At 45.2% G+C, this 18,905-nt stretch overlaps 2 protein-coding genes across 2 annotated transcripts in view; one reads left to right on the top strand and one right to left on the bottom strand.

Annotated features, from left to right (window-relative positions):
* MTOR (mechanistic target of rapamycin kinase) overlaps positions 1–18,905 on the bottom strand; it is a 113,608-nt gene that overhangs the window by 53,307 nt on the left and 41,396 nt on the right. The window contains exons 26-27 of the mRNA XM_023532658.1: positions 16,154–16,540; positions 15,871–16,016 (exon numbers count right to left, since the gene is read on the bottom strand). Coding sequence (XP_023388426.1) covers positions 15,871–16,016; positions 16,154–16,540 — 533 coding nt within the window. The remainder of the gene's footprint in view (positions 1–15,870; positions 16,017–16,153; positions 16,541–18,905) is intronic.
* On the top strand, positions 3,637–11,424 carry ANGPTL7 (angiopoietin like 7). The gene is made up of 5 exons (XM_011363561.2): positions 3,637–5,488; positions 7,839–7,939; positions 8,492–8,686; positions 9,309–9,507; positions 9,743–11,424. The coding sequence occupies exons 1-5, from the start codon at positions 5,119–5,121 to the stop codon at positions 9,910–9,912; spliced, it is 1,035 nt and encodes a 344-aa protein (XP_011361863.1). The 5' UTR covers positions 3,637–5,118; the 3' UTR covers positions 9,913–11,424.

The following is an 18,905-nucleotide window of genomic DNA, read 5'->3' as shown; positions in this document are numbered from 1 at the left end:
CACGTGTGGTGGTGTTACTACGCACATTCGCGAATGTGTCTTTGATGCACGTGCACCCGCGTTTCTGTTGGGAATACACCCAGAAGTAGAATTGCTGGGTTACAGGGTATGTTCAGCTTTAGAAGGTACTGACGAGTTGCTCTCCAAAGTTGGTTTCACTAATTTGTTGCCACCGGAAGTGAATGAAAATCCCAATTGCTCCGTGTTTTCGTCACTTGGTATTTGTGGTGTTTTCTATTTCAGCTGTTTTGGTTGATATGTCGTGGCATTTTATAGTTTTAATCTGAATTTCTATAATGACAAACAAGCTTGACCGGCTTTTCACGTGTTTCTCGGCCTTTTGGGTACCCTCTTTAGTGAAATAAGTGCCAGTTCACATCTCTTAACTGGCCAGCTTTAAAAAATTGTTTGATAAGAGTCCTATATATATCCTGAACATAGTACACACAGAAGTATATATTGGCGGTATCTTCTTGCCTTTTCGCTGTCTTCATAGTGTCTTCTGATACACAGAAATGACTACTTTTATTGCATGTTTTCCTTTATGGTTAATGTTTTTTCTATCCTGTTTAAGAAATCTTTGCTTATTTGAAGATAAAAATCTCCATGGTATCTTCTAGAAGTTTTAGTTTTGCCTTTCACATTTAGGTTTTAAATCTCCTCTGGACTTAGCCCCATTATCCCCCCATAAGGCTATCTAGCTGACTCAGCAGAACTTAATGAAAAGACTGTCATTGGTAGACACTGCCATAGATCAAGCATTCATATATGTGTGGGTCTGTTTCTGGATGTTTAATTCTGTTCCATTTATCTATTTGTCTATCCTTGTACCAATACTATACTGTCTTAATTATCGTAGTTATCGTAGCTTTATGATAAATCTTGATTTCTAGTAGTGTGATCCCTCCAAATTTATTTTTCTTATTTGAAAATGCCTTAGCTATTTTTAATCTTTTGCTTTATTTAACTTAATACTCACAAAAAAATCCTGTGAGATGAAGACGTTATGATTTTTATCTCCATTTCACAGATTAGTAAACTCAGAGAAGTAATTTAATGTGCCCAGGGTCATATAACCACCAAGCGATAGGCAGGGATTAGAACTCAGATTTGATTCCAGCCCCAAGTATTTGAAGTCTTTAATCCTCAAGCCAGATGACCCCTTCAGGAAATTTAATACGAATGTATCACAACTTTAAGAAATTCTAATGTTCTAAGCCACCCATTTCCAGTTAAAAATCTTGTTTTGAAGCTACAAAAAGCCACTTTCCTGGTAAGACTCTGGAAGAAAAAGCAGCAAGAAGTAAAAGCTTCTTGGACTCCTTCCACAGCCCATTTCCAGAACAATCACAGTCCTCACATGGACTCGCAGGGCCCCTCAGGCCTGGCTCCCCGCCCTCTCCAGCTTTCACTGGCCCGACTCCTCTACCTTCGTGACTGAAGCCACGCTCGGACACTTACACGCTCCTAGTGAGCCAAGGTCCTCCACGTAGCCACGCCTTTGCACACGATGCCCTCTCCCACTCCTGGCTACTTCCTCCTTTTTCTTTAAAACCTGGGTACCACTTCCCTTGGGAGGTTTCCAGAACCTCACCTGGGTTGGGCACTCCTTCTCCTCTGAGTCCCCTATCCAAACATGTCACAATGTCCTAGAGTTTGGCTATCTGCCTCTCCAACCAGACTGTGAGGCACAAGAGGCTGGGGTGGTGCTGTCACTGTGCCCTTCGATCTGAATGCTGACTAACAGACCAGAAGTGAGCTACAAAGTCCTGAGAGAGATGTGAGAGAGACTTTTTTTGCTAGGTGTTATAATTAAATAATAGACTATGAGAGGAGGCCTGAGAAATGATTTCTAAGACACCCAAGACACACTCTTGGGTAGAAGTGGCACATTAGAAGGCTCAGTGAAGAGGTGGAAGCAGCTTCTGTGACGGACCTGGGCTTTCCGTGAGGTAGAAACTGGACTGAATGATAGATGGGTCAGGTATCAAATGGCTACACATAGTAAGGCAAGCTGCGACCCATTAAAAGTCTTCAGAAGAAGTAAAAGACTCCCATGAAATACACAAACTGACAAGACAGGTTCTTCTAACTGGGAGTTTGGTTTCAAAGGCAGCTGTTTCTCTCCCCCACCAATTTTGAAAGCAATGGTTAAAGAGTAGGCAGGGGCAGGAATACACTAGGAAAAGAGAACTCTCTCCAACAGAGACATTTTCAAGAAAATGAGATGTGACACTCCCATTTGGGTAGAGAGAGAGAGAGAGAGAGAGAGAGAGACTCCTCCAGCTCTTAGCTCTGTGGTCCTCAGCTGCTCGAATGCTGCCAGCCCTTGGTGCCAGCCCGAGGCCGTGCGGCCCACACCGTGAGGTCTTTGAGAACCTCCAGGCTCGGCGAAAGCTCACGGGCTTTCCCATGAGGAATACGAGCTTCGTTTCCAAAAACATCTTTCACAGGAGCACTAAGCCGACACTCTTTCACCACCAGCAAAATGGAGAAAGGCAAAAACTCTTAAGATAGCCAACCCGGGTTTCCTGCATTTGTCAGCTACCTCCCAGTTTTATGGTCCCTTTGCTGACTGAAGGAGAGAAAAGGGACTGAAAGCCTCTCAGAAAAGAAAACTGCTCTCGTCCCCCACATTCTTCTACTCACTCCGCTGGACTCAAAACAAGGGCTTACTTTCCCTTCTTTTAGAAACTAGGAATCGAGGACATCAAAGGGTTGTGGATGTTCTGGAGGATAATCTCCTGGCATGGGAAATACTCTTAGCTATTTGATTTAAAATTTGGGGGGCTTTACTGACATTTGGGCTGCTTAGGCAATTTAAGAAAATCTTCAAATAAGAAAACTTGTCTCCAATTTATGCCTTATGTTAGAAATAAGTCTCCCGAAAATAAATGTCAGACAGTAAGCGCTCATGCTAGATGTTTGTGATCCACACTCATAACCCCTGTCCTACCTTTCCCAGAAAGGACTGCTATATGGCTTGGAAATAGGATTAATTCATTTTCTGCCCAGATAGGAAAATCTATTCATAACATTTTCCTGTTCAGGCGGGAGAAGTGGCTACTGGGAAGAACAAACAAAAAGCTGGCTGGGAATCCATAAAGCTCCACTGTTCCGTGGTGCTTTCTCTACTGCGCTGCCCACAGGAGGGAAGACAGCAGGGTCACGTGTGATGTTACATGTGACTGTACGGCGCAGGGGTTAAGCTCGGTGTCATCTGATGGCTAGGAGATTATCTTGAAGCTCCTCATGGAGTTTGGCCGACCCTGTCGGATGCTACAGTTGAGGCCAGGTTCGTGTTAGAGAAATGAACTCCATGGAGCCGAGACTGCAGTGCCCAGCTGAGCTAGATATTTGCAAAAAGAAAGCAGGGACCGGCTGACAGTGCCAATTGTAAACAGAAGCTTTTGAGCAGAATGACATGTTGCTATAGGGTGCCAGCAACATCCTTACTCTTTAGCAGGCAAAGGAGCCGAGGTGAGAAAACAAACCCACCTGATCCACTGCTGCTTTTTCATTTAGAGGAAAAAAAAACTGTTTGGGAACTCCAGCTGCTTGCACAGAAATGGCTTTCTGAGAGGCTAGAAGCCCCGACTGGAAAAGGGGTGGTGGCAGGGTAGGAGCTGTCTGTCAGGTGTCAGGCTCGCGTGTGAAGGGCCCACACCGGAAAGCATGAGCACCAGAACTGCCTCAGCAGCTCCAGGACACGGAGAGCCCAAGAACAAGTTCTAAGACAGGGTCACTGTTTAAGGACAGAGGGACCTTTGTATATGTTCTTAGTGAAAAGCTCATTTTAAGGATTTAAAGTTTGCTAAAATCCCAGGTGTTTTCCATTTGTTGTCAAAGGAGGAGTGTCCTTCAAATATAGCACATGAGAGATTACAATATCCCTATTTTCAGGGACATATATTATATAGAGGGAATAATTTCAGATTCGTAAACCATATTGCATAGAAAGAGGGACATGAGATTCTGGATATGGATTTATTAGGCGATGGGGATTCTTTTCTCTGATTTAATAGATTTTCCAAGTTTTGAACCATGGGCCAAGGATAGCCCTGTTCTGTTCTGCCTGATGCCCAATGGAACTGTGGGTGACCAACCTAGAACCATGGCCATTAGGCCTGAGTTTTCATCCCTGCTGTTACCTCTTACATCTCCTTGTCAAATGGCAAGTGTGAGAAGCCAACACTGGCCTACTCGTTGTGGAAGGAGGAAGTATGTAAAAAGAAAGAAAACTGAGCAAATCCTGCGGACACAAACTACAAAGTGTTTTTCTGCTTCCCAAGAGATTTACTCCATCCTTCTATTTCTAGAGCTTTTCTAGGTTGGAAACGTTCAAATGTGAGTAGTGTTAGATCCAGGTCGAATGAGGGTTTTGTAAAACACTGAATGATGATCAGAGAAAGGCATAACCAGCCTTGGTAAAAGCACATTAAGCAGGATGCCAAAATATACCAGATCCTCCTATAAACAGCATGGATTACATTCACAGGCCTCCCTGGGTGAGTGGAGAGGCTGATTCCCTACTCTCTCTGCCTACCTTACGCTCACCCCATGGTTATATAACATTTAGAATGGAATCTGGAAATTCTTCTGACCCTGCCCTGCTTGCTGATAGAGCTGAGCCAGTGGCTGGCAGGGGCATAATCTAATAGGCGAAACTGGAAACACAAATTCACAGTCCTCTTGTGTCAGCCCAGAGACTGTGCAGGCAAGGAAAGAAAGACTCGCCCCTGTCTCCCTCCTCCCTTCTCTGGCCTAAGTTTACACTGACTTCACCCAACAGGCACCTGACCCTCCCAGATGAGCTGGGAGGGGCTAAAGCGCCATGCACATGGGGTGGAGGTGCAGGCAGCAAACGATATTTAAGATGCTGACTTGGTAGAGCATTCGGGCTTGGGAAGGAGAGCTATAAGACACCCGACGAAGCTGCACTTTCAGAAACTCACGCTTTGAGGAAGGCCAAAGAAGAGCAAGGAGGGAAAGCACAACCGAGTGGTGAGCCCATCAGGGTGGGGGCGTGAGGCTGCAACTGTCGCAGCTTTGCAGATCTCAGCTGGGCACATCCAGAGTCCCCCGAGGAAGAGCCTTCCCCACCCAGACTCACGAAAGATGCCGCCAAAGACTCTCTCAGCTGCGATCTGGCTCTGCGTTTTCATCTTGGCCTTTGTCAGCCACCCAGTGTGGCCACAGAAGCCCCCTAAGCGCAAGACACCTGCGCAGCTCAAAGCAGCTGCCTGCTGTGAGGAGGTGAAGGAGCTCAAGGCCCAAATTGCCAACCTGAGCAGTCTGCTGGGCGAACTGAGCAAGAAGCAGGAGAAGGACTGGGTGAGCGTGGTCATGCAGGTGATGGAACTGGAGAGCAGCACCAAGCGCATGGAGTCGCGGCTGACGGACGCCGAGAGCAAGTACTCCGAAATGAACAACCAGATCGACATCATGCAGCTGCAGGCAGCGCAGACTGTCACACAGACCTCGACAGGTAAGGAGAACATGTCCTCAGTTACTCACCACCTTGCCCTCAGTCGAGTGTAGCACTGCTTCTAGGTAACCTGGTCGTCAGAACAATTCCTGGGTGTGCCTTTGGGGTCTACTTGCCACCGGCTCTATTTTCTCTTTGATAAAGGCTTATGGAGAATTTCTTTTGATTTCTAATGTTCTGTAAATTTACCCAGTACCTTCGCAGGTCTCCTTTATTCACACAATGTTTCAGCACACTGAACGTATGAATTACCGTCTTGGAGCACAGAGAGATTATGTGGTTTGCCCCAAACCACACAGCAAGTCTTAGAAACAGGGTTTGTCTTCCTGGTTGGTTCCTTCCTTACCCAGATGGGACCGGCTGTACCCTCAGTCCCCAGGAAGCAGAAATGAACACTAAAACCATAACATCTGTTGCTTTGGAAGCAAAGTTTTGCCAAAAGCAGTTCTCTCGCGTCTCTGAACATTGAGTGGGGTGGGCGTAACCGGCATTTCATATCTTCTCTCTGCAAACCTTACTCTTCTCACTGGCCCAGAATGAAGTGTACAGACACTGCCTCGAGCCACCTAAAGAATCTGTCTGTATTTAGGAAGGACAGGCTCCTCAAGGTTCCTCAGTTCTGATATTTCTATTTTTCCCCAGGATCCCAAATAAAATTCTCCATAAGAAAATGTAATGCTGACATTTGGATTTTTAGGAGGTCAAAAATAAGACACATTTAATGTTTTCTCTTGCAAAATAACTTTTAGTTTCTGGTTAGCTTGGCTCACATGGCCCAAAGTGAATTTATTGTTTAGAGAGAAGTTTGGTTTTACGAAGTTATCAGGAAATTATTAACTGTAAGGAGCATATCCTATAGATTATGTCATTTCCTGCTGATATAAAAACTTTTTGGTCACACTATAAACCGAGTCAAGAACAAAGAACAGAGTAATTCACTGGTTACCAGCCCAAATGAAGAAAAAAGTTTTAACATGAAATTAAGCTTAAAAATTAGGTTTTCTTGTATTTAAAGATAAGATTACAAATCTATCTAAACCGATGTGTGTGAATCACTTTCTAAGCACGCATTTCACTTTCTGGCCCTCAGTTTGGGACTAGAGAGGTACGCTCAGGCCATTTTCCAGACAAGTGAGTCCTGATTCGGTCTATGGGATGAAACCAGGCATGTGGAAGACCAGGCCAGGCAGAGAAACCTGAGGAGGCCACTTCCTGCTCCTCCAAATGGGATTTTCTCACCTCCAGCAGGGAGTTTCTTGGGAGTCAAACACGGCTCTCCCGCCAGGCCTCTTCTCTTCTTTCTCAGGATGCCATTCCTTATTTCTCTTCTCTGATACCAGGTGCTGGGCACCTTTATACCCTGTAAGCAAGTAGCCCCTCACAGAAAGCAGTAAGTTGATGGTTTTGTCAGTCATAGGAAGTGAAGAACTCTGATGGCAAAGACGAGCCTTGCCCCTTCCCAACATGCTCTGCCTTGGACGACTCCCCACGGTGGGTCATGGGGCCCAGGGCAGCGGGCACAAGACAAGACTCCCAGGATACGGGGGGCAGGAAGCGTCTCTGGACAGCCAGAGCTCAGCCCTCTGACTCCTATCAGGAAAGGCTGTCCTTTCTTCCCTGTCTTCAATATTCAGAACAAGGAGACAAAATGTGACATAAGCAGCAGCCCCTAAGGCGGCCAGGGAAACATTTCAATCAACCCCAGAGTGAAAACCAGCCTGTCCAATGCTCTCATTTCCTTGCATCAATCACCATGTCAGGGAAAAGCCTCCAATGGTTCCTTGGAGTGCATTTTCATTTGTCTAGCAGTGTTAGATTAAGGAGCGGGGCGGGGGAAGGAGATAAGATTAGAAATCTCTCTCTCTTAATTAGGGCCTTAGTAGCCATTACCTCTGAAAAACAAAACCAGCAACCAACCAAATGAACGAAGGACAACAAAACAGACTTTATGAGATACTCATGACTTATCTGGTAATAGAGGCTGGCTGTCTCAGAAGCTGAATCTGTTAGAGCATCTGTCATGGGGCTCTCACACACTAATATTTTCAGACTTCACAGCCTAGAACTACAGCAGGATAATTTATTTCAGAATAAACCTGAAACCACCTGTTGATACTCTCCAGGTGAAGGGCTTCTGCATCATCGGTGAAGCCACAATAACACCCCCTTTTGGCCTGGTAATGGCCACCTTCCCCACATCCAGACACTGCCTACAAATGAACACTCATATGGATTTTGTGGTGGAAATGGAGTCACAGTGTTTAAACTTTTGATTTCGACGCAGCAGGAAGGCCTACCTGCCAGGGAGCCCAGTTCGGATGCTCACCGCTGTGGCCTGTCCCTTTTGCAGATGCCAGCTATGACTGCTCATCCCTCTACCAGAAGAACTACCGCATCTCTGGCGTGTATAAGCTTCCTCCTGATGACTTTCTGGGCAGCCCTGAGCTGGAGGTGAGGTTATCACCACCCCCTGCCCATGTTCTACCATCCGTCCTCCATGCCCTCAAAAAACTGGGGACAACTCTGACAAAAGGGCTAGTCAGAGTCTAAAGAAAGGGAAAGTCAAGACGAAGAAACAACACACCGAATACTAGGGAGCTGTCCAAACATTCAATTTGTGAGGGGGAAAAAAAAATCCAGGCTCTGTTTTGCCCTTTCAAGTCATTATCAACCAAACTCCAACCTTCTAACACAGGTTAGGAAATTCCAGAGCCACCATCTAACTGGCTGAAATCTCTTGCCACGACCTAGAGCAGTTACTCTTTGAGGGAGGAGAAAAGAAACCATGGAGGGAGCCCATCAGAGGTCCCTGGAGTTTCCCCTTCAAGGCTTGTGGGCGCCTCCTCGCCCCACACTGGGGCCGAAGCGTGCCACAGTGCACCTGTGGCAATGTGGAAGCGCACGCACCCACTGGCTCTGCAGGAAAGGGAGACGGGGTGGGAGGTCCACTCCCACGCTCCTGCTCCTGCCCCCATGCGTTCCTGATCAGAGTATCTCTGCCAGGTGTTCTGTGACATGGAGACGGCAGGCGGTGGCTGGACCATCATTCAGAGACGAAAGAGTGGCCTCGTCTCTTTCCACCGGGACTGGAAGCAGTACAGGCAGGGCTTCGGCAGCATCCGCGGGGACTTCTGGCTGGGGAACGAACACATCCACCGGCTCTCCAGACGGCCGACCCGGCTACGTGTGGAGATGGAGGCGAGCACAAGCCTGGGGCCCGGGACTGCACCAAGCCAGCACGTGTGACTGTGCATAACTCTGGGGGTGCCATTCCTAGTATTACTCGCTTTAGGATTATGTATTTATTATGAGAGTTTTCCTTCAGGTTGCAGTACAGTTGAGGAAAAATAGGCTCTTTCCTATTTTTCAGAAAAGTGAGGCCGCAGGTACACAAGAAGAGGCCAGGCTCAGGCCAGAGCAGAGTAATCCAACACAAGGTCCCCTAGGTGCAAACCTTGCTGACACTGGTTGGTGACCCTCGTCAAAGCCCTTGAGGCATCAGTAAAGTACTCTTATGACAGCTCGAAGTCATAAGGTGAAAAAACACACCTTAGGGACAGGGAAATGAAAGGATAGAGAGAGAGTAATTGAGGCGGTATGGTGACTAGGAAGGAAAGTCTGGCCTAGGACCCTCGCATGCTGATTCCCAGGTTTAGAGGTAAACAAGTGGTAAAGCCTTACTAGATTCTCAGCAGTAAGTATGGCTGCTGGCTGGAGAGGGAGAAGTGTGGGGGATGGGGACATGGTGGGCTGGGGGCATGGCGGGCTGGGGGATGGCGGGCTGGGGGCGTTCTCTCAGGCTCCGCCCCCTCCCTGGCAGGACTGGGAGGGTGACCTGCGCTACGCCGAGTACAGCCACTTTGTTCTGGGCAATGAACTGAACAGCTATCGCCTCTTCCTGGGGAACTACAGTGGCAACGTGGGGAACGACGCTCTCGTCTATCATAACAACACGGCCTTCAGCACCAAGGACAAGGACAACGACAACTGCTTAGACAAGTGTGCGCAGCTCCGCAAAGGTGAGATGTGGGGGTGGGGGAAGTTCGGGTACCAGCCCACAGTCCCACCTGAGCAGAAAGTAGGACTTACAACTGCACAGCTGGTGTTCGAGCTTTGGTATCTCTTTTCTACATCAGCTCTAATTGCTTAGCTGCTTTTCAGAAAACAAGTTCACAAATCCCTGTGGTCTGGTCCGCCGGCCATTTCCCAGGGGGGACACACCGCCTCACTGCACGGGTCTGTTTCTCGTGCCAGGTGGGTACTGGTACAACTGCTGCACAGACTCCAATCTCAACGGAGTCTTCTACCGCCACGGCGAGCACAACAGGCACCTGGACGGCATCACCTGGTACGGCTGGCATGGCTCCACCTACTCCCTCAAACGGGTGGAGATGAAAATCCGCCCAGAAGACTTCCAGCCCTGAAAGGAGGCCTGCTGTGGAGCGGGGCTGGCAAAACCGAGACAAACAGAGGTGGGGCAAGGGCGGAGGAGGAGAGGAAGGGAGGCTGGAAGGGTATGTTTGGAAAATGGCCTGTGATCTCCAGGGAGAGTGTAGGTCTCTGAGGGACACAATGCAATCGTATGTACCGAGGATGGGACAGTAAACGGGCTGAAGTATTTCAACACGATGGGTCCTGACACATACTTCTCAGGGGGCTGGCCTGAGTCAGCTCTACCTGCTGTGATCTCTGATATAGCAGCAGCTGCCTTTCCACATGATTTTTCTATGAATGAACAAGAACTGTGAGATCACTTATCGATTTTTTGTAAGGCCTAAGGTTACATGAGGGCAGAAAACAAGTCCCTTTGCTAAAGAACCATTTATTTTGATTCTGAGGAAGAGGCACTTGGGTATTAGAGAAAGGAGTGAAAGAGGGTTATGGGAAAGAGGAGTTTCTGCTTTTAAATTCAATGAAACTATCTTCAGTCTACACATTTTTTATTTTAAAGACAAAGACTATTCTGCTGGAGGTGAGCTGACGCAAGTGAGCCTTGACCGGAGGGCACCGGGCCTTGCAATTGGCCCGAGCATCTCCGCTGCTCAGCTTCAATCAGGACACAGCACTGAAAGCAGGCAGTGGGTCTAGCAGTGGCCGGGGGCTCAAACGGGAGGTAGGGAGAAGTCCCCTGTGGATGCTTACGGAAAACCGCCGTACACGATTCAGTCTACAGATATACCCATCTTTATTTACTTTTTAAGAAAAGAGCTTGAAGAGCTTTCTCTTTTACCCTGTCTATAAAAATAAGCTGAAAAATAAAGGTAGATGGCACAATGGTTATTAACTCATGCTGTATATAAGCATTTTGCTTTGTAAAAATAAAATACTATAGATTGTTTTAAACAGTCAAAGTTTCTTTTTCCTTCTGCAATAAACTTTTAGAGGTAAAGAAGTCTTAGCCATGACAAATGTCAAATAATTTTGACCTTTAAGAAGTCATTTTTCCTTGCTAAAAAGAACCATTCCCTTGAGCCAGTCAGTGTGAGGTAAGCCATGAGTCTTACTATTTTTTATTGTATCGACAGTCCTTTGATTGTTGGAAACCTACTAAACCTCGAAAACAAGAACCTTGGGGATTTTCAGAGAAATCATGTGAGTAGAGAAGAATTATGCTGGAGCAGGGCTTCCATGGGACTAACTTCCTAAGGCAGGCAGGGGAATCTGACATGCTCAGCAGCCAGCACTACACTTCCAGGAAAGAGAGGATAAAAAGATCAGGGGGTTAGAAGGAGATGAAGAGAAGAAAGAGCATAAGATGCTTATTAGTCAGAAGTACCTGATGATCCTCTCATCTCCCATACGCCCCACAACTAAACAAAACTGAGACTCGAGGCAATGAAAGCTAAAGTAAACGAGTGGGACTCCTCAAACTAGAAAGCTTCTGTATGGCAAAGGAAATAATAATAAATTGAAAAGGCAACCTACGGTTTGGGAGAAAATATCTGCAACCCTTAACCCCTGATAAAGAGTTAATAACCAAAATGTATAAAGAACTCATATAACTCAATAGCAAAAAAGCAAATAATCTGATTAAAAATTGGGCAAAGGACATGAATAGTCGCTTTTCCAAAGTAGACATCCACATGGCCAATAAGCACACGAAGAGGTGCTCGACATCACTAATTATCAGAGGAAAGCAACTCAAAACCACAATGAGATCACGTCGCACCTGGTAGGACAGGCATTATAAAAAACAAAACAAAACGAGAGATAACAAGTGCTGACGAGGCTGTGGAGAAAGGGAACCCTGGGCACTGCTGGTGGCAATGGAAACTGGTCCAGCCACCATGGAAAACAGTAGGAAGGCTCCTCAAGGAATTAAAAAGAGAACTACCATACGACCCAGAAATTCCACGTCTGGAGGTATGCCCCAAGGAAACGAAATCACTGTCTCGAAGATGCATCTGCGCTGCCATGTTCACTGCAGCATTGACAACAGTCTAAGTATCTTTTAACAGATGAATGGATTAAAACAAGGTCACACACACAGAAATATTACTCAGCCATAAAAAGGAAATTCTGTCATTTATGACAATATGGATGAATCTGGAGGGCATTATGCTAAGTAAAATAAGACAGAGAAAGAAAAACATTGCTTGGTATCACTTATATGTAAGCTTAAAAAAACTGATTTCACAGAAGCAGAGAACAGAATGGTGGATGCCAGGACATAAGGGATGGAAAATGGGGAGATGTAGGTCAGAGGGTACAAACTTTCAGGTTTTAGATGAATGAGTTCTGAGGATCCAGTATTACAGCGTGGTGACTATGGTGTATATTGCATATCTGAAAGTTTCCAAGAGTAAGATTTTAAGCCTTCTCAACACACACACACACACACACAGAGCTTTGTGAGGGGATGGATATGTTAATTTTCTTGACCTTCGTAATCATTCCATAATGTATATCACATCATTACTTTGAACATTTTAAATACATATAATTACATCTGTCGATTATTCCCCAATAAAGTCGGGGGAGAAAAGCATCTATATTTTGCTAATCAAAACCTGTAGTTGCTGAAACTTGCTCATATTTTTAGATACACAAACTTGAGTAACCAAGCATAAAATTTTTGAACAAAGTTAATATTGAATTAAAAATAGTTACCATTAAAAAACCCCACCAAAACCAAAAAACTGAGAGGCTCTCAGCCAGTGTCTGTGTCATTCACCCTCCTGGGAAGACTTCTGAGAGCAAGACAGAGGGAAAAGGGAGCACAGTTGTTAAAGAAGGCGCAGAACACCCCAGCCACTCAACCCGCAGGATGCAGACTCTGACCCTGACTGCTTCTGAAGCACCTCCCTGGTGCAGGCTGATGGACGCCGAGGACTGAGTTGAGCGCAGCACAGTCTGCACAGTCTCTGACCTTGGAGAGGACGGAACCCGCAGAACCAAAAGGGGGGCTCAGTGTTGCTCCTGAAGGTAAAGACCATTCTGCTCTGAGCACACCCTCTAAGACGTGAGATAAGAAGGTACAAATGGTAGGAAAAAGCAGAGGCCTGACGAGCAGTTGTTGGAGCTGCATGTCCACCTGTAAGCACTGGCTCCTGTTTCTATTTTTAATTCTGCAGATGTGTCGGTCAGAAAATTTTCTTAAAATGGGATCACGTGTCAGAGGCTGGGCAGTGAAAGCATCCGGTTTTGATCAGACCCTCTCTTCTACTAGGAGTGTCCCCACAAAATTTGTACGCTGAAGCCTAAGTGCCAGTGTGATGGTGTCGGGGGGCGGGGGGAGCTTTTGGGAGATGGTTAGGCCATGAAGGTAGAGTCCTCATGAATGGGGTGAATGCCTTTCTAAAAGAGACCCCAAAGAGCATCTTCTCTGCTTTCCACCATCTAAACAGAGAGAAGCTGGCAACCTAGAAGGGGGTCTCACCTCACTAGAACCCAACCAACTTGGCACCCTCATCTTGGACTTCTCAGCTTCTAGAACTGTGAGAAATAAATGTCTGTTGTTTAAGCCACCAGTTTATGGTCGTTTTGTTACAGCAGCCGAAATGGACTAAGTCAGCAGGCCATCAGATCTTACCCTAATGCTATGGGCTAAGCAAGTGAAAGCCATGCGTGTGTGTGAGTATGTATGTTTCCAAAATGGAATACCCATTCAATCCTCTGTTCCCCTAAGAAGTAATTATACTTTCTGATATATATGAGCTTTGAGGAGACGAATTTAGTTCACACTGCCTCAATGTTAGCCCTGGTTTGCGGATTACACATGGATTTAATTTGTCCTGGAGCAGATGGGGAAAATGTCGATAGGCAGAAAATAGATAGATTGGTTGATCCAGCAGCAAGGGAACAATGTTGTCAGCACAGCACGGCTTTTTAAAACAAAAACAAAAACTAAGAATCTGCTGTGCAGGGATGTTTGATTGTTTTCAAAAAAGAATTTAAGGCAGTTGATTCAAACGTATATATGTGAATGAGCATTTTAAAAGTGGACAATGGTGAAGAGAAAATAAGAGAAGGAAAAAAATTAAAGCTGGAGGCAGGGAGGGCAGTTGACAAAACAGGTAAGACGTCTGTAATTTGTCAGAGGTGGGCCAGGAATTGAGCCGCTAGCTCTCTGTGAGCCACTGGGAGGAAGGGAAGTCGATCTATTAATGCAGAGCAATGTCCCCAAGATCAGACAAAGCAGTGGCTCAGGGATGCACAACCACCACTGGTCAGATCACTGGGAAAAGTTTCCCCGAAGCTCACCAGAGGTCGGGGGAGTGCTGACAGTGACATCCCCAATAGCAGCTTTGCCTAAGGCTGTTTCTTAAAACTTTCTTCCATGAAAACAATGGCAGAACATCACAGTGGTGCTTAGGAAAAGCAGTTTTACAAAATCAGTATAAAAAGCCACAAATGGAAACAAAAAAGGGTGGACCTTTTGGTCTGGTGACCGACTGAAGGGAGGCAAGCTGAGCAGAATCAGACTAGGAACAAACCCCAGAGCTTCAAGTACTGGCTTTACCTTGGAACACAGGTGTTTGTTTGTTTCCTTAAAGTCAACATTAACCTACAGGAAATTCTGAGGACTTATTTTCAATTATATTGGCTTAATAAGTTAAATAACCTTCTCGAACACTTTTACAGGCCTCTGACTATATCTTTCTACTACAAATATGCATAAACATTAATGCTTCTACGATAATCTCAAGTATGGGGGAAAATCTGGGGTAGAATGAGGAAGGGATGAGGGAGGTTTCAGGGAGGTATCACATAGGAAAAGGTTAGCAAGGAAATTAATGTACAAAACTAGTTATCTGATGTTCAAGTTGTTACATCCAGTTACCAGGTTTTCTATTAGCACAGCAGACTGCATGACCTAAGCCAGAAATGGGAGGAAGAAATGCAGGTTTTCTCATCTGCTGTGCCTAATTTGAAACTAAAGCCTAACCCATAGGATGGCATGTTTATAACTGTTTTGACATGATGTTTTTTAGAAATAAACATTCTCTCAAAGTCCAATTTATTTGGGCAAAAACATGACTCTATCTTTTCAGTCACTTTTCAAAGTGTCTAAAGGAATACTTTTTAGCATCTACTCAAAAGCAGAGCTAGCGAAGAACTTGGCTATTCGATTATGCTCTCAAATAAGGAAGCATCACACACAGCAGACTGTTTCACAGCCACAGCAGAGGTACTTATTAGCTGGGTGATTTTATCCTAAATTATCTGTAGTGAAATAATCAACCATGTTCGCATTTACATGAAGATAATTAGATCCCGGAGTTAATATTCTCCGATAATCATTAGGAGAAGTGAACAGTTCTCTAGGAGCTAGAGTTAACATTTCAGGCTGCTTATAATTTCATAATGACAGAAAATTTATGAAACAACCTATTTTTCCCATACCCAGAAGACTCAAAATCAGCTTATGAGGGTAGAAAACAACCAAATCGGGGGAAAGGACCACTAAATCGCCGACTTCGCTCTGGTTTTTATAGTCATGGAACTCCAGAGGAGGGAGACTAAGGCACCAACATATTAAGTCAATAAAACTCCAGCCTGCCCTTGGTGGCCTCTGAGGCACAAAAACCAGAACCTCCCACTCCTGCCCCAGAGAGCACTATCTAACCCAGACATAAAATCTATTTCTCCTAGGCTGCTATGGAAACAGAATTGTTTCTAGACTGATTTCATTGGGACTAGCCAGCATAGGCTGGAAAACATCAGGAACCCAAGTGCTAAGGGTCAACAGAAATGACAATTATGACTAGAATACTGGGGAGAGCCATCTGCAACCACATCTCATTTAAACGCGCTGGCCAGACCCGATGGCAGATTTCACAGAGCTGATCTCTCCAAGTGACTCTGGTGAGCTGGTAACATAGTGGGAGAGAGAGGTCATTTGAGATGAAGGCAGCAATTAAAAAGGGTTTACAGCCTACCTGATGAGAGACTCTAGGATGGCAGGAGTGGGACCTTTCTGGAACTCCAGTTCTTTGTAGTGTAGTGCTTTGGCATATGCTCGGCATTTGGCAGCCCTCTCACCCAGCAAAACAATGCCATTGTCGTCTCTCAATGGCAGGGGGCCCTGGAGGAGAGCAGAACCCCATAGCATAGGAAAATGGCAGACAGAGCACGAACGGGAACGGACCGCATGAGTGCTTCTCCCCTCCCACCAGCGGGGTCCCTGACAGGCTCCATCTGGACAATGGGGAAAAGTCTCACCTTGTCACTGTGTTCCATGAATTCAGCCAAGTTTAAGAGGGTTTGTGTGACTTCAGCGATATCCTGTGAAGTGAGGGCCAACTCGATGCTTCTGATGAGTTCATCCTGTTGGTCTTCATTCAGTTCAGACCAGCAGGACACAAACGCAGCATTAAAGAGATCCCTGGAGGCGGAGAAGGGTGGAGAAAGACGTGGAGATGCCTCTGCTTGGTGCGAAGTCACACCCTTTGGCCTACTCCTGGCATCACTGACACTGACTATACAGACCAGAGCTGGCCAACGGAACTTGCTGGAAATGATCTGTATCTTCCCTGTCCGATATGGTTGCCACTGATCACTGAGGACTTGAACTATGGTGAGTGTGACCGAGGAACTGAATTTGGAGTTTTAATTTTAATTAACTTAAATTAAAATAACCACATGTGGCTAGTGACTACTGTAGTTTACAGTGCAGGTATAGACATTGTGCCATATAGGAACGGTTAGGGGGTGGCAGGAGACGAAAGAAGAGCAGAGAAAAGCAACTGGTCTCCACAGGCACGTTTCTTGGCAGTTTTTGCACCATTTCTCATCACTGGAGGGGGCGAACAGGAAGGCGACTTCTAACACAGAAGTTAGCATTAACAGATTCTGAAAATAATAATCTCCAAATGATTCTTGGGACAGTTCTCAGGCAATGTCCAAATGGCTAAAATTGGAAGTGGCAAAGGCAGCATCGGCTACTGTTTTAGAAAGTATAACCATAAACCTTAGTTAAGTGGCCACAAACAAAATGACAACAGAATTAGAAGCATTAGCGAATTTAGAATCCAACTCCGTGAGTCTTAAAAGGCTGTCAGAGCCAATCTCCAACAGCTGGGGCACTGCGAAGACCTGGAACCAGAGGTACCATTTCTAACATTACCGAAAGTATTTTAAATCACGACAGCACCCCATGGGGGGACATATTTGCTACCCCTGATGTAAGAACTTTAATCCAACCCTCTCTTTTTTGGTGAATGTAGGGGGAGGAGAGTTGGAAACTACAGAAAATGCCTATAATGTATGAGTTTAGCATTTGATGGCTCTACGTTTACTTTTTATTACATGTTTAAAAGGTTAAGTCAGAGCAGTGTGTATAATTTTGGAATCTGATAGGCAAAACAACATTTGAAATTCAAAGGATAACATAAAGACTGAAAGAAGTCCTGTGTAAATTAAGAAATAAGTTTTCTGATCTTGGTCCAAGGCCACATTGGATCCCAAATGAAAATATCTGGCACTAAGGGGATAAACACATATGTGTATATTTATCACAAGCCTCTTTTGGGTGACACTGTGTTCAAAAGTGTCTTGGAACAGAAGAGAGATATAAGTCAGCTAACCACATGAAATATGCACACTACAGAAACAGAGAATTCCTAGGATCTATTTTTAAAGTGTTATAAAAATACTTGAAAGAAATGAGACGAACCAAATCATGGCAGCAAAGGCACAGTCTCAGGGCCCGTCACTAGACACTCCACTGAGCCACGCCTGCTCACTACACTCCAACAGCAAACCAGCTGTGCTGACAAACGCGAAATCAAACGCCCTGCTTTTTGCTTCTTGCTAACAAGAAGGGCTATCTGTTAATTAAGTCCCCATTTACGCCATATTGTAAATGATACTTGTCCATTGTAGAAAAATTTGGAAAATAGGGAATAAAAAAGAAAATAATCACTCCTTAAACCTCCTTAATCATTGTTGTATTACTTTCTAATTTTTTCCCTACGTAGATGTATTTTTAATAGTTGAAATCGCACATTTATACCATTTTGTATTCCATTTCATTCACCTGCATTATCCTAAAAACTTTTATGTGCATTAAAACTTCTTATAAACCAAAATTTTTATGGCTATTTATAATTTACTATTTAAAACAGCATTTTTTTATGGCAGATTCTACTTTTGAAAGATGGCTGCAACTCTCCTGTTCCACATGCTCTCCTGGAATCCTGCTACTATTCTATTAAGATGTGGCACCCATGTCTCCTCCCCTTGAAACTGAGGGAATGCATGTGACTACCTTGAACAACAGAGTATGGCAGAGTGACGCTATGTGACTTTCAAAGCTCACACAAATACCATGCACTTCCTCGGGGACACTCACTCTTGAACCCAGCCCGTATTCTGCGAGGAAGCCCGAGCACCCCATCAAGCGATCCACTTGCAGAGGAACCAAGGCCCCCAGCCAAGGATGGAATTCAAGTCCACAGTCAGCCCCGACTCGCTAGACATATGAATAAGCCAGCTTGAAAGTATATCTTCTAGCCCACAGACAAACACCCCCACTGACTCAGTGTAGAGCGGAGACAAGTTGTTCCCACGAGTCCTGCCCAAATCGCAGATTCGTGAGCAAAATAAGTGGCTGTTGTTTTAGACCGCTAAGTTTTGGGGTATTTGTAATGCAGCAATAAATAATTGGAATATATATTATTAGAAACATGTTAAACTATTACATAGTTGTTTTCAGAGTTGTAAATGACTTTGTCGTTTTGTAATTAAAATTCTGGACCTCAATCTACTAAGGAAAGGTCAACTAGCAGGGTTAAGGTGGATGCTTTTCCTGCAATATGAGTTTTTTCAATTTGCCTTTTTACTTCCCGCCCGCCGAAGTTAGCAAAACTAAAGAGACTAGCCCTATTGCTATTGCGAATTCCTGTATGCCGTCTTCTATGCGCTGGTCTGCCTGACCCCAGTGTGAAGCTGGGAAGCAGGAGCCCGACATACC

This window comes from Pteropus vampyrus, unplaced genomic scaffold (genome assembly GCF_000151845.1).
Source record: "Pteropus vampyrus isolate Shadow unplaced genomic scaffold, Pvam_2.0 Scaffold86, whole genome shotgun sequence".
In the NCBI taxonomy this organism is placed as follows: Eukaryota; Metazoa; Chordata; class Mammalia; order Chiroptera; family Pteropodidae; genus Pteropus; species Pteropus vampyrus.
Note: the sequence above shows the minus strand (reverse complement) of the source record. Positions and strands in the feature narration are given on the sequence as shown.